This window comes from Scleropages formosus, chromosome 9 (assembly GCF_900964775.1).
Source record: "Scleropages formosus chromosome 9, fSclFor1.1, whole genome shotgun sequence".
In the NCBI taxonomy this organism is placed as follows: domain Eukaryota; kingdom Metazoa; phylum Chordata; class Actinopteri; order Osteoglossiformes; family Osteoglossidae; genus Scleropages; species Scleropages formosus.
The window spans coordinates 32,283,813-32,308,890 of NC_041814.1; the positions used below are offsets into that span (position 1 = coordinate 32,283,813).

General features: G+C 46.7%; 1 protein-coding gene across 15 annotated transcripts; it reads right to left on the reverse strand.

Moving 5' to 3' along the window:
* Positions 1-426: 426 nt before the first annotated feature.
* Positions 427-25,078, reverse strand: nek1 (NIMA-related kinase 1). 15 transcript variants are annotated; one of them, XM_018733137.1, is made up of 38 exons: positions 24,981-25,078; positions 22,192-22,340; positions 21,843-21,939; positions 20,995-21,092; positions 20,514-20,597; positions 20,331-20,398; positions 20,023-20,109; positions 18,217-18,271; positions 17,219-17,419; positions 16,735-16,807; positions 16,020-16,192; positions 14,203-14,265; positions 13,719-13,778; positions 12,539-12,586; positions 12,234-12,311; positions 11,222-11,346; positions 10,898-11,020; positions 10,722-10,803; positions 9,939-10,025; positions 9,272-9,355; positions 8,720-8,797; positions 8,462-8,557; positions 8,144-8,302; positions 7,728-7,790; positions 7,278-7,503; positions 6,991-7,116; positions 6,553-6,726; positions 6,381-6,398; positions 5,580-5,750; positions 5,244-5,361; positions 5,073-5,161; positions 4,580-4,797; positions 4,011-4,193; positions 3,678-3,838; positions 3,370-3,596; positions 2,957-3,090; positions 2,679-2,811; positions 427-732 (listed from the first exon to the last, which is right to left on the reverse strand). In XM_018733137.1, exons 2-38 carry the CDS (start codon positions 22,306-22,308, stop codon positions 719-721), a joined length of 4,191 nt encoding a protein of 1,396 aa, XP_018588653.1. In that variant the 5' UTR covers positions 22,309-22,340; positions 24,981-25,078; the 3' UTR covers positions 427-718. The 15 variants fall into 15 exon arrangements, with proteins under 15 accessions (XP_018588653.1, XP_018588650.1, XP_018588651.1 ...); XM_018733134.1 differs by having other exon boundaries at positions 5,244-5,358; positions 10,701-10,803; XM_018733135.1 differs by having other exon boundaries at positions 5,073-5,158; positions 10,701-10,803.

Genomic DNA, 25,078 nt, shown 5'->3' on the forward strand with positions numbered 1-25,078 from the left:
TGACACAGTGTAACACGCAGCGGCCTGTGGAGGGAGACGCAGTTAGAGGAACACACTCACTGCAGCACCAAATGTTACAAAACTTCACTGTTTATTGGTAGGTTATAAAGTCCCACGGCATGGAATTCGTTATTACAAAACAGAGAAAGGCTTCAGCATGTCCATCACATCACCAACGCAGCAGCTCTCTGCACGTGCACGTACACGGCACACGTATACCCGGAGCGTACCAGGGTACTGGCTACCAGAAAGACCAAAAACCAAACCGGAAAGGTCTGCTAATCAAACTGGTAAAAAGTGTGGAAAATCATGTTGAAAAGTCAGTTTTACTAAAAGTGCATAAAGCAAGTATAAGAGTTGGTTGCACAGGCGCACGCGCACACACACACACCTTGCTGATAAACTGGTACATGCCATCTCTGTTTCTGATATCTGCCATTGTCTCCATGGTAAATATTCCATGTTCTGTATGTACGTACGTATAAAATTACATCAAAAAGGACAATTTTTGGTTCAGCATCAGCTTGTAACGCACATACATGTGGCAGTTCTCTGACATCATGTCCTCAGTGAACCACTTCTCGATCATGCAAGGGCATGCCACACCGGAACCAACCCCCCCACCCCACGTGTTGTCCGTCTGTCCACCTCACCGGGTGCAACGGGAAGACGTCGCTCTGCTACAAGATTGTCGCAGCCTTGGGGTCAGGACTTGTTGCTACTCGTCATTGTCTAGGAAGAGAAGAGGACGGGACAAAACGTTAGCTCTTTATACGCGTTTCACGTGAGCTTTGGCGACTTGCTAGTGATGCGGAGATCAAGAGATGGCTGCCAAGAGCTACAGTAGAGTACAGTACGGTACGGTACACGTGTCCAAGCAAAGGACACATAGGACAGGACAGGCCAGGCCATCTCCCTGGACGCAGCTCAGCCTTAGAGGGTGTTTCACATGAAAGCTCTTGCTAAACGAACCAAGGCGCTACCAGCCATTGTGCTCCGGCAGGATTTGGCGGATTAAATCAAATCAGCTTTATGAGCTCTTCGCTCATTTGGCACCGTGGGAAACGTCTTCAGCCAGAACAAGTGAGCAACTGACAGCTGCACTCCGATTTGTGCTGTACTGCCAGAGAGCGAAAGCAGGCACGTCAAGGTGATGTGGAGACGCCCGGGGCAACAAGGGGACAGAGGTACCAGCAGTGGGTGACGCAGCATGGGGAGCGCAAAGCCGTTTCACTTCTAACCAGATTGCCGGGGACAAAAAGTACTGTTTGCATGCGGAGAGCAAGATAGAGGGAGGATCAGCAGACATCGTGTGGGACACATGGTCCCTGTCCCTGCAACACTGCTGTGCATTCAGACTGCCAAAGCACACGTTCCACACCAACAAAGCACCGGAACTGACCCTGAACACAGCACAGCCGTGACAAACGACCGCCCTGGAGCACACGGTTCTTACACTGGCCAAACGGGCCAACGGCAGCACCTTTTCCCACCTCCCACGGGTGTGGAGTCTCACTTGCAGCACGACGCCTTAACACGTAAGCCCTGTCCTCACCGTCACTGGTAGCTCCAGTGGAAACTCTGTCTTAGATGCAACAGATGTGCTCCGAGCTGTCTGAAGGAGTAAAAGTGTCATCTGCAGCCTGCGCTCTTTGTTTGAACTCACTAAGCACCCTGTTATTACCAGGATATATCATCCTTCACCCTGAAATACCAAATGCCAGGCACTGGCTAATACTGAAGGGATAAAAAGACCTACAAGGTCACAAATACTCCGAGTTGCCAACAAGTGTCCATGATGGTGTCGTCACCGTGCCCTGCCTACAGGGGCATCTGGGCCTCCGTAGCCGAATTACAAGGAGGGTGACTGTTTCCACAGGCAGACTGCACTCTGCGCGTGTGTAAGGCGACCTGCAGTCATCGTGTCCATATCATCATTTATCCCAAGTACTTTTCAGACATTAAAAAAAGCTCTTAAAACTGGATGTCCGCTAATAGGTTAATATTAGAAGTGTCTTATGATTTGTCATTATGTTCTATAAAAACTGATAACCATAATTTTTTAAAGAAAAATTTAAACATGTTGTAAGACTTTTGAATGTTTTACTTCGAACTCCATTATCATTAAAACTAATTTAAAATGAGCGAAAATAAAAATATTTCCTGTTCAGTGCCATTGTTGACCAATTCCTCATCTTGTTAATGATCACTGACACTAAGGAACACCACACCCCAGCTGTAAACACTGTGGAAGTGAGCTGAACAAATGCAATCCCACACACTTATCCGTTTGGGAGCCCTTACACCTGTTGACTGTGCAGGTAAACACAAGAGCTGCTCTGCTAGAGACAGAAATAACAGAAAATAGATCAATGGAGAAAATGCAACAAGTAAATTAACTGGAACATGTCAGTATTAAAAATGTCATTATTCACAACACAAGGAGCCCGTGTATTCTATTCTGTTTAGGTGTCTCTTTTGTCATTGTATCAAAGGGGTACTGCATTTAGTGAAACCCAGCTGGTTATACAAATCTTATCACATCACATCCCTTTGTGTCCTCGCTTGGACACACATACTGTACATATCCAGTATTGGAACAAGGGCAGTTTCTCCTTTGCAAGCTCATTACAACACAGCACTCTGGTTCACTGCTTCAAGCAGACTTGCGCTCTCACCTTCTTGGTACGCCCCATCTGCCATCACCAGGTGCAGGATTTTGGGATAGAGGTGCTGGTGTTCTCTCCCCAGTACACTCTGAAGCAGGCTGGAACCAAGCTCAATGTTCTCATCTTCATCCTCATGAATTGCCTGCACGGCAAAGACACATCAGAACTATAAACCTGAAACAAGCTTGTTATCCAAAGAGCAACAAGAAACGCATACTCCACGGGGGGCCCTTGAGCCAGACCAGGGCCAGTGGAGTTGAACCACTCTTTCTTCTGCTGTTTCTGACCTTGATTTTGTTGTACGCCTCTATGAAGCACTCAAAGCCCATGTCCTGCTCCAGTTTGAACCTGAGCTCTTCCAGACGGCTGAAGATGCTGTCCTGGTGATCAGTATCACTTTCCTCCCCCTCACCACTGTAGTCTGTAGAGAGGTGAACACATACTGTATTATAGTTTCTTAACCCTGATTTTCAGAACACTTTGCGCACAGGATGGTTTTTAACTGAACAGGTGTCTTAGCAGCTAAGAAACGCCAATTTAGACAACCCAATTTGAGAGCTAAAAGTGAACGCGGTATACAGAACTCGAGCGGAACTGATTGTTCACTTCCCTCTACTTTACTGAGAGGAAAACAAAGACCCAAGCAAAACTTCTTTTTCACCTTGTTCTACCGTAAGGGACGGACTACAGTAAGCCATACCGGAGTGCCACTCCTCGTTGAGCTCACTCTCACTGCTGTGAGCGTCGTCCTCTGCCCCAAGGCCATTACTGATGGGTGCCTGTGACTCTCCTGCTTCTTCCTCAGGAGGACTGCTTGTAAAGCCAGCTTCATCCTCCTCACTGTAGTCCTCACTGGGCTGCTCTTGCAAAAGGCGCTCCATGGAGGCTCTGAGCTCCTGCAAGTCTTCATCCCCTTCCTCAGATGCACTGTGGAAGCAGCAACACACCCCGAGTACAGCTGGAGTAGCACACACCCGACACACAAGTGTGTAACGGAACAGCACTTACACATCTTCCTCACACTCTGAATGCTCTTCCACCTTCATGGCCTCAATATCTTCAAGCTCCAGGTTGTCCTCGGGTGCAGCCACACCATTGGACCCTGAGATGTCCTCATCAAAGGTTCTGAAGATCTTACCAAGGTCTGGAAGGGAACAGGTTCGCAGCATCTGAGAAGGCAAGCAAGAGAGGGTTGTCAGATTGGAAGGGGACCAAAATACTAATACTATAAAATATTCACTAAGGAAGGCATATACATCTAGTCACATGAAAACGAACATCAGTAGCACACAAAGGACTCCAATCGCTGCTTTATGGATCTACGGGGACTGTACAAAGTACCTGTCTTGTGTCCCTCTGCACTGGAAGTTGGATGTGATGTCCTGTACTAAATATCTGTCTTGTGTCCCTCTGCACCATGAGCAGGATGTGATGATGTCCTGCATTAAATGCTTGTCTAGTGTCCATCTGCATCAGAATCACGATGTGCTCATGTCCTGTATGGAATAACTCTCTGGACTCCCTCTGTACCAGAAGCAGGATGTAACAATGTTCTGTACAGAGCATGTGTGTTGTCTTAAAGAGCCACTAGTTAATCAAATCAAACTTGACTGTACCATTTCAAAATATTAATCGAGGTTTCACATACAATTCAACATCAGGTGAACAAAAACATGATCCAGCCACTGCAGACAAATCTCAACTAAAATGAATCACAAAATAATTAAGGCTTGTTAAGTGGCTTGGGGGACAAATACAGCATTACTGAGTCCCATCCTCTGTGGACATCTCCACCTCTACACAGTCTACCCCGATCTCCTCTGACCTCTGCACCCTCATACCATACTACTTTGACATCTATACGTCAGCCCTGCTCTTCCCTGAACCCTTTGGAAACAAAGGTGGCTGACCTTGGGGTTGTTGGCATCAAAAAGGCCAGTGGACAGTCCAATGAGGAGTGAGTCCTTCGCCTTGGACCGGACAGGAGAGGCAGAGCGTGAGCGCGAGCGGGAGGTCACCGAGTCATCCTGGGAGGACTGGGCTGAAAGGATTGCGAGTGCAGCGGTCCGCCGACGAGCCGGGGACAACAGCTTGTAGAACAGGGGTTCCTCACATGCACACTCTGGACCTGCAGGAGGCAGGAAAGCTGTGGTCACAAAATGAGTAATGCTGAAAAGATAATTCATTCATTCTTCAATAATTATTTTAAGCATCAGAAGAGTCATCTTTGTCTAGATATAGAGGTATTTAGTTTAAGTCACTTGAGACATAAAAGGATAAAGCTGAAATCTGACATACCACCAGTATCACAAGTCCTGTATTTCAGCAACTGTAACTAGTCTGGCTCCTGTTTAAAAAAAGCATTTATTATTCCCCACTTCTTAAAAGCCTGGACCAGCAGACCTGTAGACTCTGGCTGCTGATGCTGCATCTCCAGCAAGTCCCCTTCCTCTGCAGCTCCTTCAGGCTGAACACTGCCCCCTGCTGGCCTGCTGTAAAGGAATTAAACATCTGACTCCACCTCAGGCAGAAAAGCTGCACACACCCCACCACGGTGTGCCCATGTGTGCTCACCTTGGTTCCTGAGCTTTGAGAGGCCTCTGTTCCCAGGCCTGCACTACTCTGGATGGGGGATCCAAGGCCTGGTGCTGACACTCCTCCAAGACTTCTGTCTCCACGTCCTCTGCATCTGCTTATGTATATAAAGACGCAAGCAGAGACTGGGACACAAGCAGACACACACAACCCAAGAGACAAGGTCTGCTGTCACAGTGATAAGAGTAGGACTCATACTTCTAAGGCTCCTGCAGTCACAGTTTCAGGAGCGTCTGTGTGTAACAGTGTAATACACATAGCTACTACTATCGGAACTGATACCTTGTGTGCAGTTCATCATGAAGGTAAACTCACCTTCTCCGTTACTCTCTGGTAGTGCAGGTTGAGGCATCAGGGCTGGTTCCTCCACTGAACTTGAAGACTCCTGCTCTTCGCAGCCTTTGACTTCTGAACTGTGGTCCACGGCAGTGGGACCGACTTCCTGTTCTTTTGGGAATGAGGCTCCACCCATATGATCCAGGCTTTCTGCAAAGCAAAGCTGTAATGCATCGCTTTACAAAGAAAAACACTGGAGAAAGAAACATTGGTGGAAATTTGGGGGGGGTTGTGAACCCACAAGTGTTAGAAGGCTCAAGGAGCACTGAGGTCCACAAGCCAGCTGCTGCTCTGACTAGGTTGTTCAAAAAATAGCACGCAAGAGCAAGCATTACTTGAGCGCACTGACTTTTTGTGTTACTGTTAGTCAAGAATTATTAAGATACAAACATTTGGGCTTCTTTTCTTTTTGAACTGCATTCACTTAATTTATCTACTTCATCCAATAAAATTCCTATATGCAGAGGAACAAACGTGACCTGTGTTTACTCTCAAAGTCAGGCGGCAGTAAAGAGCATCAAAACATTACTATTTAACTGACACTTTTGTCCAAGGTGACTTACAATGCTAGATACACTACAGTAAACTCTACTATTTTGCACTTCATCTATGTAGCTGAACAATGTAACACACAGACACACACTAAGGGCAATGTAAAGTCACCACTCCACCTGAAACACGTCTTTGGACTGTGGGAGAAAACCCAGGCCAACACAGGGAAAACACGCAATCGCCACAAAACACATATCAATACATAAAATATTCAAAATCTGCACTCACCTTCACCAATACCAACACCTGTGGAAATATTTCACGTGCAATGACGAGTGATTAATTAATGAACAGTTCATCGGGTCAGTGGATGAAAAGTGATGAGGGATGCGGTGTGCTCCAAAAATGCTGGACCAAACTGAGTTCAGCAGTGTGCTGCAAGAGGTCAGCATAGACTGACCTGTCACACACTCGTCCTGGTGAACACTAGCACCCTCTGCCATGAGAGTGAGTGTCTGGAGCTCCGCCTCCTCCAGAACCTTGAGCACCTCTGAGTCTGGACTATGCCCCCAAGCCTTCCTAGGGACTTCCTCTTTCTCCACCTCCAGATGGATCACCTCTCCCACCGTTTTCTCTACAGGAAAGCACACCAACAGACACTCCAACAGTACACACTCAACGGCCTCGTGAATATTCAACAGTCTTCTTCACTGTGAACTATCTGGAGTCAAGAACAATAATGTACTTTACTTAGCGGATAGTTTTTTGCATTTACCAATTTAGAAGTCTGGGGACTTCCCTGGACAAAAACAGGTTACATACATTACTTGGGTGTACAGCAGCAGGGTCTCTGCTGAATGCAGATGCTTCCAGACCTAGAGCCATGCTGGGTACCTACCAGCAGTACCAATACATGTTTCCTCTAGGGTCTGTTGGGCAACAGCAATGAGCAGATCTCCAGCTTCCCACTTCTTCCTATCTACAGCAGAGACCTCATCCCCCAATGGCAACGTAGCCTCAGCACCTGTAGAACAGGGGCTGGAGGGTCACTGAATTTGCAGTATTAACACACTTAGGATACAGTGTTACTTTATAAAATGTGTACAGCACCACAAAGCCATCAGTTGTACTGCATGTCATGCTATTGACAAAGCTGCCACCTGAGATACGCATGGGGGTATTCACCTGGAACGGAGGTGTCCTCCAAAATCTGCTCCGCTATGGAAATAGGGGCTGGAGAGCCTGCCTCCCACCTCCTCCTGTCCCCATCGGAGGGTGCTCTTGCTTCCTCAGCAGGCTGACCTGGTACAGGGCTGTGATGCTGTTCTTCCTGTGGAGGGGCGGACAGCTCCTCTTCCTCCCTGCCTGCAAAGCTCTGGTTCAGTCTGCGCAGGATGTCCCGCTTCTCATCCTGAAAAGCAATGAGTTCAGATGTGTAGTTGGTGCTTCACCTGGTGAACAGTGACTTCACTGTTGACATTTATCATCTAACGTGAAGCCACAACAAATTTCCGTAGGGCGAGTATGAGAAATCTAAACGAGACAACAAGAGCTCAGTAGCTCTCCTGTATCGGTTTCATTAGCACCATCGCAACAGGAAAGACATAGACGCTGGAGGTGACATAAGCTGTGTACCTGCAGAAGGGATGTGTCCCCATTTGGGGCCTCCATCTCCCGTTTCTGTGGGACCGTAGCCTCCTGATAGGAGAGAGGAAACGCTCGTGGGCACTGCGAAAACAGGGCTATGCGGTGCTGTATGTTTCAACAGCCTCAGTGACTCATACTTAAGAGGACTGAACACAGTATTGCTTTTCTGTTGCTTTAATATGAGATGTTTCCATATCTAGGGCATGAGTCCAAGTTAGGGACTCTACCGCTCATCTTGAAGTCCTACAGCTTCACTGCTTAGAAACCATGCTAAATGGAGAGATGGGGTGTCATGTTGAAAGATGAACAATGTTCCAGCAGCTGTCTCAACACTTGTGGGAATCTGTGAGAACAATCTCTATGGAATGGGCTTTACTAAAGAGGGTGGTGAGTTCTGGACTCACTGCGCCTACGTCCTTCAAAGCAGCGCTCATCGAGATGGCCGGGGTGTTTGGCCTAGGCTGTGCCGGAATTTGGGCTGGCGGGTCAGGGTGGGAGGAGCCAGGCCGAGATGCTGTTCCTTGCCCTGCCTCCATTACCATCTTCACTCCTCGAGCCACCAGCTGAAGACACAAACAGTGGCATTATTGCTTTTAACTAGTCTGTTTTCTGTTTTTATATGTTACCCGTTTCATTTTTCAACAACTATACTATCAGCAGAAGAGAGTGAAAATGGCCCCATGTGGAGACATGGGAGAACATGCACTGATGGACACACTCACGTGATCCTCCCAGGCCTTCTTCTCCTTCTCATAGGCTTCTCGCCTCTTCTTCTCCAGCTGCTCCTTTATGAGGGCAGCCCGTGCCTTTGCCTGGGCCTGTCAGTCACACACACACACACACACACACACACACACACAGTTCTCAATCTGCTCATTGTGACGACACTAGTAAGAGGTGCTTTAATCCAGCAAAGCTTTACTTTTAGGAGACCTCATAGTTGCCTCTGCAACTGTCTGAGGAAGGGGCTTGGGACATACCTTCAGTTCTTCAATCTTCTTCCTCCTCTGCTCAGCTTCCTCGCTGGACTCCTGGCTGTCTGAACCATCGCTGTCATACTTTGAGACCAAAACAAAAAGCAAAGGAGTGATGACAGATCAGCAGACCAGGTTGTTCCCTCTTGTCTCTCCACTTTTCCATTCTAGAACATAATCCCATCCTGTTTTAGCTGCAGATGGCCTGTCCACCAGGACTCCAAAATCCACACCCAAAACGGGTGAGTTAAAAAACAGACGACTGAATAACTAGAACTTTTCAGAGTAATGCATTTCACATTATAGGAGCTGCTGGCATCTAAAGAACGTATCTGAAAGATGAGGCACAGAAGAGGTCATGCAAAATGAAGTAACACTCTACTATTCCATATTAACTGCTGGATGAGGCAAGCCTTGTGCACATCAGACTGAAGCCTTGGGACAGGACCCAGAGGGGGCTTGGAATGAGCATCACAAGCCAAATTTAACAACTTGGGCTGTGAAACATGTTCCCTAACTCCAGGCAAAGGTACTCTGGTAGCATGCGCAGAGTCCCACCTTTTCTCCCCGAAGCCGAGCTTTGATCTGCTGCCGCTCGTTGAAGTTCTGCAGCCGGATCTGCCGCAGGCGGGACAGATACTCCTGAGGTAGGAGAAGAACACGTACAAATGTCACTTCACGCAGCCTCTTCTTGAGAGGGGCAGAAGGAAGATGCAAGCAAACACAAAAAAGGAAGGTAACAGGAAGAAGGAAACCTTCTCAAATCACAGCATTCAGAAAAAGGAAACAAAACCCAGGCACTTTCTTCCCCTAGAAACATCTCATTATGCGCCGTTAGGACAGGAAAAGCACGTCTCCGATGACAAGTCAATGGCCATGTTGACTCACTCACAGGGATGGAAAATCAAAACGCAAAATACAAATGACAAAACTGCACAAGACTTGTACAAAACAATGTCAGGTTAGGTTCTGTGAATAGATCGCAAAACTTCCAAGAGACTGAAAAAGGCCTGTATGTCCAGAAGGGTGGTGCCCTTGCACATACCCTGGTTGTTTCATGCAGGGGAGGGTCAAGGAGCAGGTAGCCCCACTGAGAGTTCTTAGGAGACCTTATAGGGAGGAAACCAAATGGGAGGGCTACAGGCAAGGCGCCATGCACACAATATGTTAGACAACAGCAATTAAAACAGAGCAAGCAAGCAGCATGTACGCTGCATGGTCCTACCTCCTCCTCCGTGTTTCGCTTGGCCCGCCCACCTCCTGCTGAACTAGGCCTGCTTCCATAGACTGCCGCCAGCTTTTGCAAGGCACCCTGTTTGCCGTTTAATGTAATCACATTTCAGAATTGCACGCTAGATTGCACAGGCGCCCCGACCATTAAACTCACCCTGCTAAGTCAGGAAGCACGTACACCTCCGAGTACCTAACATGACATGACCACACAGTGACCACACTAGGCTCATAAAAAACACATTTCTAACTGAAGCACACCAGCAAGACAAGCTCTGCTGGATCTTTGAGGCAGCTTGGGTCAAACGAAGAGCCAGTACAACTGAGCAATTCTGCAGGCAGGACGACACACAAGGCCTTTTTTATTTTTTAAAAAAGAAAAAAAGAAAAAAAAAAAAACCACACAACAAAAAAAATCATTCAAAGGAACTCAAACACCCTCATAATATTAATAAGTATGGCAATATTAAGCAAACGAGAAGATTTAATGAAGACTTGCAGAAACATATTGCCCGTGCTTAACTCTGATCATTGATGTCTCACCTTAGATAAAGGTACCAGCCACAGCAATATTAAATCAGTAACAGCAACAGTAATGTTTCATAGATCAGTCGAATTGCAGAGCCGAGAGTCCCTGACAGAATGACCAGTGTTAGCCTTCATTTTTGGGGGATATTGAAATCTAAAAAAAAAATAAAAAAGGGGGGGGGGGGGGGGGGGGGGGGGGAGCGCCATAGTCACAAAGGACGATTCGTACCAGCTGGCCTTCAGCACGGACCTTGTTCAGCATGGCCTCCCTCTTGCGCTGCCAGAACTCCTCCACCTGCCTGGCCCGCTCAGCGGCAGCATGCCCTCGCTGCCTGCACACACACACACAACACGTTGGGAGTCTCGCAACCTGTTTAAGCACCAGTGCAGGGATGGGGCTGCAGCACAGCAAGCTCTGCGGCTCACCTGCTAACACAGGCCTGCTTGGTGATCACGTCCAGCCTGTGCAGCTCTCTCTTCAGCACGACGTTGTCCGGTAGAAGGGCGGAGCCATTGTTCAGAACAGGCCCTGGAGCTGCTCGCTCAGCTCTTTCAAACAAGAACAGCACACACCAGACACCATCAATGAATCACTCTTGGTTCTTGTGCTCTTACTCTCACCGCAGTGTAATAGCCTGACAAATGACAACTGTGGAACAAACAGCAGAGAAGATATTCTTACTGCCTCTGTACCAGGAGAAAGGAAACATATTCACACATGGCTATGAAAACTCAAGGCAACCAGCGCACCTGGATGGGCTGTCCCCGCCTGCTATGGCCACTCCTCTAGGATGAAGTTTGGCTACCAACTCATGTGGGGCACGCTCTACAGCTGGGGCCAGAACTGCTGCCATTCCACCTCCGCCACCAAAAAACTAAGAACAAGGGAGAAAAGAACAGATGGTGAGGGGAAGAGTTCATTTCCCCTCAAAGTCATGCTTTGTAACATCACCGGGATTATGGCCATCAAGGAATCTGCACCCTGATACCTATAGGACTTGATTGCTCTTGTTGGGCTGTAGGAAGCACTGTGCTCCTCCACTTCTGGCCGCTTGGTGGCTCAATTCATAAGGGGTCCACATTCGAAAACCCAAAGGTTCTCACTTTTGGTTTTGATGTGGTGAAACCAACTCTCTCCCTCCCTCCCTCCCCCCTTCACTCCCTCAAAACTGCTAAAATCCTCCCAGTTTCAAGAATGGTCTCAAAACCCATCTTTCTCAAACCCATTTATCTCGTGATCTCCTGACAGCCTCATACATTAATTCAGACCCATCATTGGCATACAAACAACACAGGTGTTTTCACTCATTTCAGCTATCAATACCAAACTGCACTCACACAGGAAAACATTTCTTATGGGGGATCACAGATCACGGTCACAACACGTCTCTGAGTAGAGCATGACCACAGCGGTAGGTGGGCACGCTGTGACAGGGGAAAAGGTGGGACATCTGGTAGGCAGCACTTCTAACAGAGCGCTTTGTACCCAAAGATTGCAGGTTAAATTCCCATCTCCAGCTGTAGCACCCTTAAGCAAGGCAGTACTTACTCTAAACTGCTCTAGTAAAAATTGCCCCGCAGTATAAAAGAGTAAATAAGTAGCTCAACACTGTAAATGGCTTTGGAGAAAAGCCATGAATGAAAAAATAAAAAAAATGTAGATGTAAGGCAGTGCAAGCTGTTGGTGTTTGATAATCACACTAAGGCAAAGTACTGCAAGGTCCAGTGGCACCAGCGATGGTGCGGAAGAATAGCAGCTTACCTTCTTCTCCGGGCTGCCACCACTGGAGCTCAGCACATGACGCCAGCCCTGCTCACGGGCCCGATTAATCCGGTTCAGCTAAGCAGAGAAAACAAGTGCTGTCATAATTCCAAGATCATAAAGGGAACGCTCAGATATAATAAATGGAATTACGCTGTTGCCATATTAACGACACAAAATAGTTTGCCAAAGCACACGCTCATAGCAGTAACAAAAAACAAAGTAAAAGTGCTCAGCACAGAACATGATAGGATAAAGAATGAACCAAATTCTATTTGAACAGTTAAACACAATGCTTGGGTCACCTTTTCCCTCTCAAATCTTTTCATATGGCCTGCTTTCAGCATTAACATCTGGAGACAGGAAAAATTGGATTATTATTCCCAAATTAAACATAACAAAAGGACCTGGCAAACATCCCAAGAGCCAGGAAGCAAAATGAGCTCACTACATATATCATGTACTAAGAATTCCTCATAATGCCGTTCTCCCTTAAAGAAACTTTCTTACAGCTTACAAATGCACACTTACAGAAGCAGTTCAGTGTTTCAAGTCTGACCGGAAGTCCTGTGTTCTGGGACCTCAATTTACAGCTCTATGTTTTATTTACAACTGCCTCACGCAACACTACTTCAGCTTCCTACAGGAAAGCTCTTCATACTATAGTCATTCATGTATAAACGGCATCTGCAACTGGAAGAGCCCTGGAAAAAGCATAAACTACATTAACACCACAAACTTCACTTACCAAAAAAAAAAAAAAAAAAAAAAAAAAAATTTACAATACTGTATCTTTCGAAACCATCTGACATTTCTTACCTTGTCGTCATCACACCCTTAGGTCAATTCATACACAGATACATTAGATGGGAATATTAGCTGTTCATATGTACATGCAGTACCATTTAGAGACAGATATTGTGTTGACATGGATATGCAGTAGCCCTTATCTGGAGATACTGTGTTGATATGAGCAAGCAATGGCACCTGGCAAGCAATAATAGCTGGATATTAACTGTAGTCATACATACATGCAGTGGCAGTTAGGACACTATGTTAACTGGGTTAAAATGAACGTGCAGAAACAGCAGTGTACATTATATTCATATGTACATGCAATAATTTGTTAGCAAAGGATATTAACTGTACTCATATGAACATGCAGTAGTGGTAAGCAAGGGCCATATGGTCCACACAGAATTCAGTGACTGAAAATAAAGTTTCGTTAAGTTGCTCAATTTGCGTAACGTAAAAGATAGTTCACATGTGAAACACGTGCAAAACGGAAAACCATTCAGTGACTGCATGAAGTACTGTGGTGGCTTTCCTGTGAGTGGCATGTGAAGCTGGTTCATCTCTAAGTACATCAGAAGCAAGGAGGCCTCTGTAAGTAACTCAGCAGCAAGGGACAATTATCGGCGTTAGTTTATAAGCAAACTAGTGCCAGTGTGACCCACCATTTGCCTTTGGCCTGGTAAAGCTCACCTGCTCCCTCTGCTTCCTCTCTTTCTCCATCAGCTCCAGTCGCTTCTTGCGCATTCCCTCCTGCAGGTGGAGCATGCAACACACAGGCTGTGTGACACTGAGGTACAGGGAGGGTGAGTGACGTACAACAGGGTATCGTACGGTAGACTGAGGTAAGAAGAGGTATGGTAAAGTAGACGACATACAGGGAGGTTGGGTGAGGAACAGCAAGGTATGGTAAAGTAAGCCGAGGTACAGGGAGGGTTGGGGAGGAACCGCAGGGTATGGTAAAACGGGCTGAGGGTCGGCAGGCTAGGGAGAAAAGGAAGTAAGGGTTTGCCTCTGTGGGCAGAAAAAGGGCAAAGAACAAAGAGTGTCAAGCAGAGGAGACCTGGAAGAATATTTCCAAAGATATGCGTTAAACAGGAAGAGCTGACGGAGGAGTAAGACAAGCAGTGTGCGGCCTGTTGGGAAAAGGGACTCATAGGGGAGTTCGCAGCTGTACCTCAAACTTTTTCCTTTCTTCCTCCACTCGACTCACTTTCCTCTGGGGAACTGGCAGGGCGGCCTGAGTGAGATATGAGATTGGGGTTCAGAGGACACAGCTGCAGTGGACGCTAGCTGGAGAGAGAGACACGGGACGGCGGTTCAGAGGACACGGCTGCAGTGGACGCTAGGTGGGGAGAGAGAGAGACACGGGACGGAGGTTCAGAGGACACGGCTGCAGTGGACGCTAGGTGGGGAGAGAGAGAGACACGGGACGGAGGTTCAGAGGACACGGCTGCAGTGGACGCTAGGTGGGGAGAGAGAGAGACACGGGACGGAGGTTCAGAGGACACGGCTGCAATGGACGCTAGGTGGGGAGAGAGACACGGGACGGAGGTTCAGAGGACACGGCTGCAGTGGACGCTAGCTGGAGAGAGAGAGACACGGGACGGAGGTTCAGAGGACACGGCTGCAGTGGACGCTAGGTGGGGAGAGAGAGACACGGGACGGAGGTTCAGAGGACACGGCTGCAGTGGACGCTAGGTGGGGAGAGAGAGAGACGTGGGACGGAGGTTCAGAGGACACGGCTGCAGTGGACGCTAGGTGGGGAGAGAGAGAGACGTGGGACGGAGGTTCAGAGGACACGGCTGCAGTGGACGCTAGGTGGGGAGAGAGAGAGACGTGGGACGGAGGTTCAGAGGACACGGCTGCAGTGGACGCTAGGTGGGGAGAGAGAGAGACGTGGGACGGAGGTTCAGAGGACACGGCTGCAGTGGACGCTAGGTGGGGAGAGAGAGAGACGTGGGACGGAGGTTCAGAGGACACGGCTGCAGTGGACGCTAGGTAGAGAGAGAGACGTGGGACGGAGGTTCAGAGGACACAGCTGCAGTGGACGCTAGGTAGAGAGAGAGACACAGGACGGAGGTTCAGAGGACACAGCTGCAGTGGACGCTAGGTAGAGAGAGAGACACGGGACGGAGGTTCAGAGGACACAGCTGCAGTGGACGCTAGGTAGAGAGAGAGACACGGGACGGAGGTTCAGAGGACACAGCTGCAGTGGATACTCGCTCAGATCCCTCATTCATTCTGTCTTTCCTTTTTCTTATCAAAATATTTTAGCACTTTCGTCAAAATCTTTTTTATTTATTGTTCATTATTATGAACGATTATAGTTTTACACTATGGCAAAAAGGGTTTATGAAAAATCCTTGCAAGCAGGAACATGGTTACAAGACAGACACGTGAGCGATGCCACACACAGGGTGAAAAGGAGGCTGTTGACCTTATGTAGTGGTCAATGTCACAAATACTTGTTTGTTCAATTGAAATTTCTCTTACTTTTAAGAAAGATCATAGAAGAAGAAAAGCTGATAGATAGCTGGTTATGAAAATTTTAGAGAAGAAGAATTTTAAAGAATATGACAATCTTATCCGAGAGAAACGTGTATTTTCATTCAACTAATAAAGACTACAGACTACATTCTCTGCTTGGTCACAGAACAGTAAGACCTTTGCTGGGAATCTCAAATTGCAACATCCTGGCAATTGATGCACATTGTATGGTAACAATAAATCAACTTCAGAAATGCTTTATGAACATATTTGCAGGGAAAATAGCCATTTTAAAGGACATTAGTATTTCTAATAAAGCATGTTCTTAATTTTTTTTTTTTAAATTTTACTTAACACTACCCTTGTCCGTCATATCTGAAGTGTCTCACATCGGATCGTGTCTGTGTCAAGGTCTGCCTGGGAAAAGACCACAAATACTGAAAAGAACGCAAAGTGCGTGGCTGTGTTTTGATGAGTAATGTCTGCAAAGGGTTCTACGCTAACCGGTTTGTGTTTGACCACGGGCTTGCGGTCAGCACACTTTCTGGCAGCATCCACGCACTTCCTGCCGGCATCTGCAGGTTTCTTGACAGTTAAAGGCACTCCATACTTGGCAGCCGGTTTAGTGATCTTCTGGGCTGGGGCTGCGAGGGACGACCCTGGCGCTGGCCGTTTGGCTGAAGAAAGAGAGGAGCCAAAAAAAAAATTCATGCTGTCATCATCCAAATATTACTGCAGTGTACAGAGCCATAGGCACTTCAGATGAACATAACTCAGTCGCCCCCACCTTTTGCGGATAGCTACCTTTTCTGAAACAGATGTGTGTGCAGGAAAATCTTAATGAGGGTGAGATTTTATTCTTTGGACTCACTTCCCCACGGATCTCTTAAGACCATAAGAAACATGTAAATGTTTAGTTTTGTCATTATAAACTGGCAAATTATGAATACGCCTTTATGCAGCATCCTGTGTGACGTAAATGTTTATAATTTTGTGTTTCGAAATGGATAATGTGTAGAATAACATAAACCTTTATGCAGCTACTCATGTGATGTACACTGGTTCATATGGTGGATTATGACAAATTAAATGTGCTTTAGAATCACGTCTGTTTCCAAATCTCTCCTGTTGATGCAATGAACTGTATTTTTCTCTGAGATGTACATTGCTTTGGAGAAAAGCATCTGCTAAAGGAATAAATGTAAAGGTGATGGCTCACCTGGCACACCGTGTGCCACAGAGACCTTGGGCTGCTTGTGAATGGTGACATGACTGAATTCCTGAGCGATGAGCTGAAAGAGTGCAATGATGCCATATGGTACAGTCACAGGAACACATTTATACAGCTGTTGCAGAATGGGTTTCTCTAATCGTTATGGCTCAAAATTAACACAGTTCTACAAAGTTGAACATTAGTTTCTTTAAAAAAAAAAAAAAATCAATACTACATATACAGTAGGTCTGCAGTATCCAGTGTTTGAGTAGCACAAAAAACTTGCTTGATCAGGTAACTTATTACCCCAAAACTAATGAGAATAGTCACCAATGCATATGATCAATCCATTGTATTATCCACAAAAAATGAAGAAGGATTCTTAAAAAATAATATTGCAAATGTTTGTAATGATATTCTTGGCTGATGGCAGTGTGGTGGACTTCACTGTGAAATGCCTGCTAACAAGTTTCCACCGCAAGTTTCGTACCTGGGGACTGAGGAACCTGGGAATCCTGCGTGAGAGAAAGGGCTTCTCCAGAATGGCGTTGACAGACGGACGGTCCTTAGGGCTCCGTTTGAACAGCTGGGCAACGAGGCTCCGGAGATCGTGGGAGTAGTGCACCGAGACAGGTGGGTACGAGCCCCGGATGATCTTCACAACAAGGTTCTTCATGTTGCCAGCCTCAAACTGAGGGGCAGACACAGCACGCAAGCAGTGGTGCGAACCATAGACCACCACTTGCTCATACAGGCTCACACTGGTGCTACAGGGGTCGACCGCAGGTTGGGAAAACCACGAGCAAACCCGGTGCACATGCTAATAATCATCACTAACAGCTGGACAAAACAACCTTGACCGAGATCCTCCAGGTTCATGTGCAGTAATCCCCACAAGCCTTTTGTATGGACCCATATTGACACCTTTCTCATTTTCATCTGCTACGCGAGCGGTGAACTGAGCTGCTCATCTCTAGTGACTGGCCGCTCCCAGCTCTCTGGCAGATTACTCAAACATCCTACATTAAGACAAGACTGAAACCGCAAAAGAAAATTTCACACGTGAAGAATTAATATTTGCATATTTTCTTTCAAGGTATTTAAGTATTGTATAAGGAATACACAATATCATCTTGTAATTTTTTGGCAGCTATTCTTTGTTGCCTGACCCAGAACAAGACATCCACACCACAGTTCTTTTAGCCAATTTCAGACATCTTAGTACTGACTGAAATTGGCCAGCAATAATCTGATCCGGTCATGTCGGGGGTAATTATTCAGGGGACGTCTTCAAGGCACAAATTACATTGCAAATACATGCAGAGTCTGCAGCACACCCAGCAATAAAATGCAGGTCACCCAAACAAAGGCACAGATCAGTGACAGTTTACATCATAAACACTTAAAGCACATTGTTCACACAAGTTTTTTTTGTTCTCAGCCTTCGCCCAAGTGAAAATGGGGAGATATTATAAAAGCCGTACTTACTGCATGCTTAAGCGTGCACATTTCATACAGGACACAACCCAGGGCCCAAATATCACTAGATGAGGGAGAGAACACAGACACACACCAGGCAACAGGCGTCAGTTACCAGGACAGTGTGACACAAGGAAAACAGCCAAATGATACATCTATCAGCATCATACTTTGAAATTTACACGCCACGGGTCACGTCACTGTTTTTGGCTGCCATGTTCAACATGCTGTCTAGGAACACAAGTTTAGCAGATGGGAAGAAGTGTTAAGAATGCAGGGTTAAGATCAGAGTTACTTTGGGTTGGGACGGGGTCATTGAAAGGAGGAAGTCTCGGCCTGGCTAGGAACGTGAGGCTCAGGAGAGCAGTCTCCAGTGCTGGACTGGTGGCCAGGTGAGATGAACAAGATAAGGATACATATTATATGGAACAGGAGGAAACAGACTGCAAAACTGCAAGGTTACTAGCTGACTTTACAGGTACTGAACAGGTACAGGGAGAAACTATGTTCTTCTGTGTGATGGAGCCAGAGAAGTCTACCATGAAGATATTCTATCGTCTAGGTCCAACCACAGAGATGTTTCTCTCAAGTACAGCAGAATGTTATACCGAGTCTAAGAGCACAGAGGACACAGCTACACTAACCGAAGCAATCATGCCACAGACGTGGCGTGTCTGAGCTGTACAACAAATCCCATTCCCAACTCTCCTGTGTAAGAATCACTGTATAACAGACTGTGGGTCATACTGGTAACACAGCAGCCCAAAAGAACAAACAGATGTTGCACATGTGGCAGTAACAACAGCCTTGCACATATTAGAATCGCTATGCTTTTTTTTGGACTCAAACCTATAGCCCCGAAGCTGCGTGGCACCACCAGCTCTACCAGCTATGCTATTCAACAACAACAGAAGAACAAAAAGAGAAAGTAGTGAGATAACTGAGGAAATGGGGAAAGAGGACAGAAAAAAAGAAGCCAACAACAGTGTAATATATAAGTGAACATGGGGATCTCAGGACTGGACCTGGATCCAAATTACAGCTCATTACAGCTGTGGCTTAGGAATGCATTATTTCTTTCCTCCTTATTACTGTTATACACCCTCTCATATAATATATATATGTAAAAAACATCTTTTTCACTTTATAAGGACATCTTGAAGAAAAAATTATGTTGTTTGTGTGAGACAAGCCTGTACATCTTTAGACATTAGTGCCTGGTAAGCAAAACAGAAAAAAATAAATGGTATGTAATGAAAATATTTTGTTAGAAGACACAAATCAATAGAGGCTTCCTGTTTTGTGTCTAGATACTAGACTGGCCTTCTGGCTCAAAGAACAAAGTATTAAATCACTTTATTACCCAAAATTCACCTCATCTCCCTGCCTCTGCAGAGAGGATAATGACCTCTTCAGGCCTTAACCACAACGATGAGGAAATTCAACGTCAACAGCTGATCCCTTGGGTTTGTTATGCCAGGTTGACGCGTCAATGACACAATGTCATATAACGTTTTTTAATTCATGATACATAAACATGAAAAACATAATACACGATGTTACACATCAGAGATACAGTGCTGATCGTAATTTTCCTATTTCATCAAACCCTCCCTAGCCCAGAACAGCTTCATGGTCAAGCATGTTTTACCAAGTATGGTGTATTTAAGACTAGCACACGATCTGTCAAGTCCTCTCCTAATTTCGAAATGCTGACAGTTTCCCCCTCACAGAAAGCCCAAATGTGAATCAATTACCTCAGTCTTCTGTGGATGTTGAAAATAGCATTCCTGGTGCTTGAACCTGCACACTCACCTTTTGTTATTGTATGGTTTATTCTCGCAGATCTCTGGGGAGAGGTAGTAGGGTGTCCCTATGCAGGTCCGAGCCAGCTCTACTGTACTGCAGCGGAGATAAACATGTAGGGACGGCTCAGTCTGTAGTTACCACATCCCTCACTTCCTTATGCAATAGTTGCCTCCCCAGGGTCACCAGCACAAGGTCATACAATGATACGACTCCATATCAACAAATACTAGTTTAATGAATACTTGTGTTTTAAAAAAAGAAAAAAAACCCCAAGAACTCAGTGTTCCATCTTTGAATTTACCAGAAAATCTTACCTGTTAAGAACTCTGGCAATTCCAAAATCCCCCAACTGAATAGTTCCATCTTGGGCTAGAAATATGTTCTAAGTGACACAAAAGGTTTACAGATTGTAAAACATGCATCTTAACCATCTGTGACTCCATCTATTGTTATTGCATATATTTACAATGTTTAACCACTCATTCAGGACGATTCACCTGAGATTTTATGTCCCTGTGTAAAATTTTTCGGTCATGAACGTGTTTCAGAGCCAGGCATATCTGCACAAACCAATCCAAGATCTGACAAAAATGAAAAGAGATAACTCAATGAATAAAACCTCCTTGACAAAAAGGAAAAAAAAAAAAAGATACATTTTGCTTAATGAAGTAGCACAGGCATTTTACAGGTGTATTCTTTCTTGTGTGGTGTTGCCCTCAATTAGATTATTAATTTAACAGTATAACTTCTGTAAGCAAATCAAGTGCAGTCGGAAAAAAGATGTCATTCGGGCAGTCTGGTCTTTTGTCAACACATTAAATTATTATATATTAAAATTTCTTCTGTTAAACCTGAATACCTTGCTTTGTGGAAAACTAACAGGTCCTGGAGAGCTAGGTTTCTGATTGTCTTTAAAACTGTAACTGCACCATCATGGTCCAGTGGAGCAAGGTATTGGCTGGTACAAGCTGCCCTCACCTGATCCTCTGGAAACAGCACTCCTTTCTGCGCATTGATCCTCTTGAACAGATCGCCACCCTCACAGTAATCCATCACTATGTAGAGACAACCACCCTCTGAAAGAACGGGTAATTCAACCATCATCACACCCAACAATAGCACTCCGCACGCCCCCTTGGCCACCCATTGACCTACTAGGTCACAGAAAACATCTGCTCACCTTCTCAAATGAGAATCTATAGGCTTTTCTGATAAGTTAAATGTATATTTGAGTCACACGATTAATTGTTGCAACATCATTCCTTACTCAGAAGTAAATCCATCTAGTAATAGACAAAATAAACAGATGAAAAGGATTTGGTGACAAGTGAGTATGTCAAAGGAGGTCAGAGAAAGGACAGCAGACAGACACCCAAGTGTATGACTCTGTGAAACAGATGACAGCACTGCCATGTCTCCCTGTCGAGAAACGAACAGGTGACCTGCATCCTGGCACCCGGCTAACAGCCAATAGCTCCCGCATTGTTATTTTCATCGATTTACATAGCGCTTAGCTTCTGACTGCTTTACTGCAGGCTTCGCAGTCCTCCACGGTGAGGAAAGGGCTCGTGTTGGCTAGAGGGGTCACAACACCATGCTGTCTGGGTAATGACCCAGCAAAGTCAACAGCAACGCTAAATCACAGCTCTACACTGGTAGTGACTGCAGGACTGATGGATGAAAAGAAGCTGTACAATAGTGGCAATTTCACAATCGCCAAAAGACAACTGTGCAACATGTCACCGCAGCTATAACATTACTATAGAATAACATTTTAACAGCCGGACAAAAAATTTCGCCACATGATCTCAGTGCAGTGGGAGTACCTTCAAAGGACTCCTTGTACTTGACAATGTTGGGGTGGCTCATGTTGGCAAGGACAGCCACTTCCTTACGAGACTCCTGCCTCTCCTTGCCGGACATCTGCCGTCAGAAAGAGAGATACGCAATCACTACAAATAACAGCTTTTAAAAAAAAAAAAAAAACTATACCCATAAAATTTAACAAGCCAGTTACTTAACATGCCTGACTAGCCACTGCTGTAAGTGTAGTTCAATGATGCTTTTAAAAAAAATTTTATTTTTTTTTTTTTTTTAAAAGCTTGCCTGCTACTGCATGGGTGCCAGCAATGGATCCTGTCATATAACCCCTGAGGCATTTCCCCATCGGCTCACCCTGGAGATTCCAATCTCCTTGATGACATATTGTTTCCCCTCCACCTTGGATTTGACCAGGATGGCCTTGCCGAAAGAGCCCTCTCCAATCTTGGTCACCTTCTCGTATTTATCCATGTCTCAGGAACAGGTTTTTCTGCATGCTGGAGCTGCAGAGATGCAGTGTCAAGTGGAAGTTAACAAGCAGTTGAGCGCACTTGCTGATGGGTGTGGTAAAGGAAGGTAAATAGAAGGCAGACCCCAAGAGACACGCAAGCTCTGGTCGCCTCCATCCACAGCACATACAAACTGCTGGTTATATGAGGAAAAAACCAAAACAACCAGCTTAAAACTGTGCAATCTTACATCAAAAAACAAGGAGGATACACTGATACCTCAGTACATGCTCGTTTACAGTTATTTAGCAGATGCTTTGCTGTAAAGCAATTTACAATGTTAGTGTTATCAGCCCACACACCTTATTCACCACGGTGACTTACACTGCTAGATACACTACTTACACTGGGTCACTCATCCATACTTCAGTGGAACACACTCTCCCTCTGTCACTCACACTATGGGGGAACCCAAACAGCATGTCTTTGGACTGTGGGAGGAAATCAGTGTGTGTGAAGGAAACCCATGCAGACACGATGAGAACATGCAAACTCCACACAGACCAAGCGGTGATTGAATACACGTCCTCTGGCACCACCACCGAGGCGATGAGACAGCAGCGCTACTCGCCGTGCCACCGTACAGCTCAGCAAACAGCACAAATAATACAATTACAACCTGTGCCTTACTTTCTACAGCATATTTCCTATATCTAAAGTCGTACAGTAGCGCAGCAGGTCTGAGTAATTCCATAATTTTGCTATTATTTTCTAACGTGACCTTGCGTGATGCCGCCGCTCCTCCTCTATATTGTTTCCATCGTGCAGTTCTGCCTCCATTCGTGGAAGGCAGGACTGATGAATTAATGATAGTCCATCTAACAAAATTACAGCGCAATGGGATCCAATACCCCACAGCGCCTGGGACAGCGCACACACGCGCACACACACACACACACACACACACACACACACACACACACAGAGAGAGAGAGAGAGAGAGAGAGTACATTTCCTGGGCAGCCAGTGGCCCAACTAGCCCTCAACCGGAGACCAGTAGAATTCATTACAACAAATCACATACATTCTCTATCTGTCGTCAGCCATTCTTCGTAAAAATTATGTGCGCGTTAGCCATCGGGTGCCGGTTTTGATAAACCGCTTGGCTCACGGTCCGTCAACATAACGTCACGAGACGGGACTGAGCAGGATCACTCTACGTCAGCCACCGGACACTTCCCAGGAAGTGAGCACCCTGCTAAACCCTGTCACACTCCATACCGACACTGTACATGTATTCATTTATCAGACGCTTTTCTCCAAAGCGTTGGGGGGGGGGGGGGGGAGTTGCAGTGGTGCAGTGGGTTTGGTCGGGTCCTGCTCTCTGGTGGGTCTGGGGTTCGAGTCCTGCTTGGGGTCTCTTGTAACGGACCGGCGTCCCGTCCTGAGCGCGTCCCCCCCGCACCCGCACCCCGTGTTGCTGGGTAGGCTCCGGTTCGCCGTGACCCCGCTCGGGACAAGCGGCTTCAGCCCGCGTGTGCGTTTTCTCCAAAGCGACATACATACATCTCGCAGAAAATACTGCGTGTTCATTGCATGAGCAGGAAGACACACTTAGACACAGACGCGTGATTCCTAACTTAAGCCCACTTTGTTTCTTTCCACTATATGAAACAATGTTCATCACACGAGTAGCTGCATAAAACTTTATCTGAATATCGACGATTCCTGATCACCTTCCTAGTAATTTTTTCTTATTTACTGCACGCACGTCACGTTAAGCGGTACAGCTGAACCAGAATCGGGGAAGAGAAAGCGGCTCCTCCGCTTTGCGTCCCGGCGTGGGGAGCTCCGGGTGGCGACGAAGACCATCCCGCCGTCCACAGCGACACGCTGGAGACCCAAGGCTCCCAGGCCAGTGCTCCTTCCCTGCAAACTGGCCATTCAGGAGGGCACGGAAGGCACAACGTACCGGTGCCGCGCGCCAAGCCCTGAGCTGCTGGCACAACCTGCAAAACTTTTAAAGTTAAACTGTGTTGTGGACAGAAAGAAATCAGTTAATAAGTCCATGTTTGAGAAGAGCGGCGTCGCGGGCCTGGTTACACCGTCACTGCGGTTTCTTTCTCTTCACCTCGACCACTTGCTTGGCACGCCGCGCCGGTGTGTCTCTGAGGGAAAGTTAAAGGTGTGAGAGAGGGATCCGACCGGGGCGGAAACGGGGCGGAAGCAGAGCGGAAGCAGAGCGGAAGCGTCCCGCGTCGCGCGCAAACTAACTCGCGGCCACTGACTGACCGCTGAGGTCACAACCTTCGCTTCGCGTCTGTCTGTGTTTCTCAGCACATCACGATCATGACAGTGCGCGACGCGTCCCTGGCTGCCGGACTACATCATCATGACACGTAGTGCACGTCGTCGCCCCGTTTTACCAGCTTTTTCACTCTGTTTCAACAATATTTTGTACAGCAATTAAACGGGCTGCTCTGTCTTGAGGCGGCGGCGGCGCGCGCTGCTGGACTCCGCGCACCCCCCCGCCGCGGGAAGAAGGAAAGAAGGAGGGAGGGCCGCGCGCCACAGTCGCGCGTAAAGACCGCGCCGAACCGTCTCCTCCTGTACAGCTGATAGCGGTCGCGAACCCACCGCGCTCGCGCCGCATCGGTACGGGCCCCACGAAAAGCGCAGAATTAATACACTCACCGCTAAAACAGCCGCTCCGCCGCGCCAAACACACCGCTCGCAGCCCAGCAAGCGCGCTCCACCTACCTTGACAGCAGACCCACCCCCTAAAAAGACAT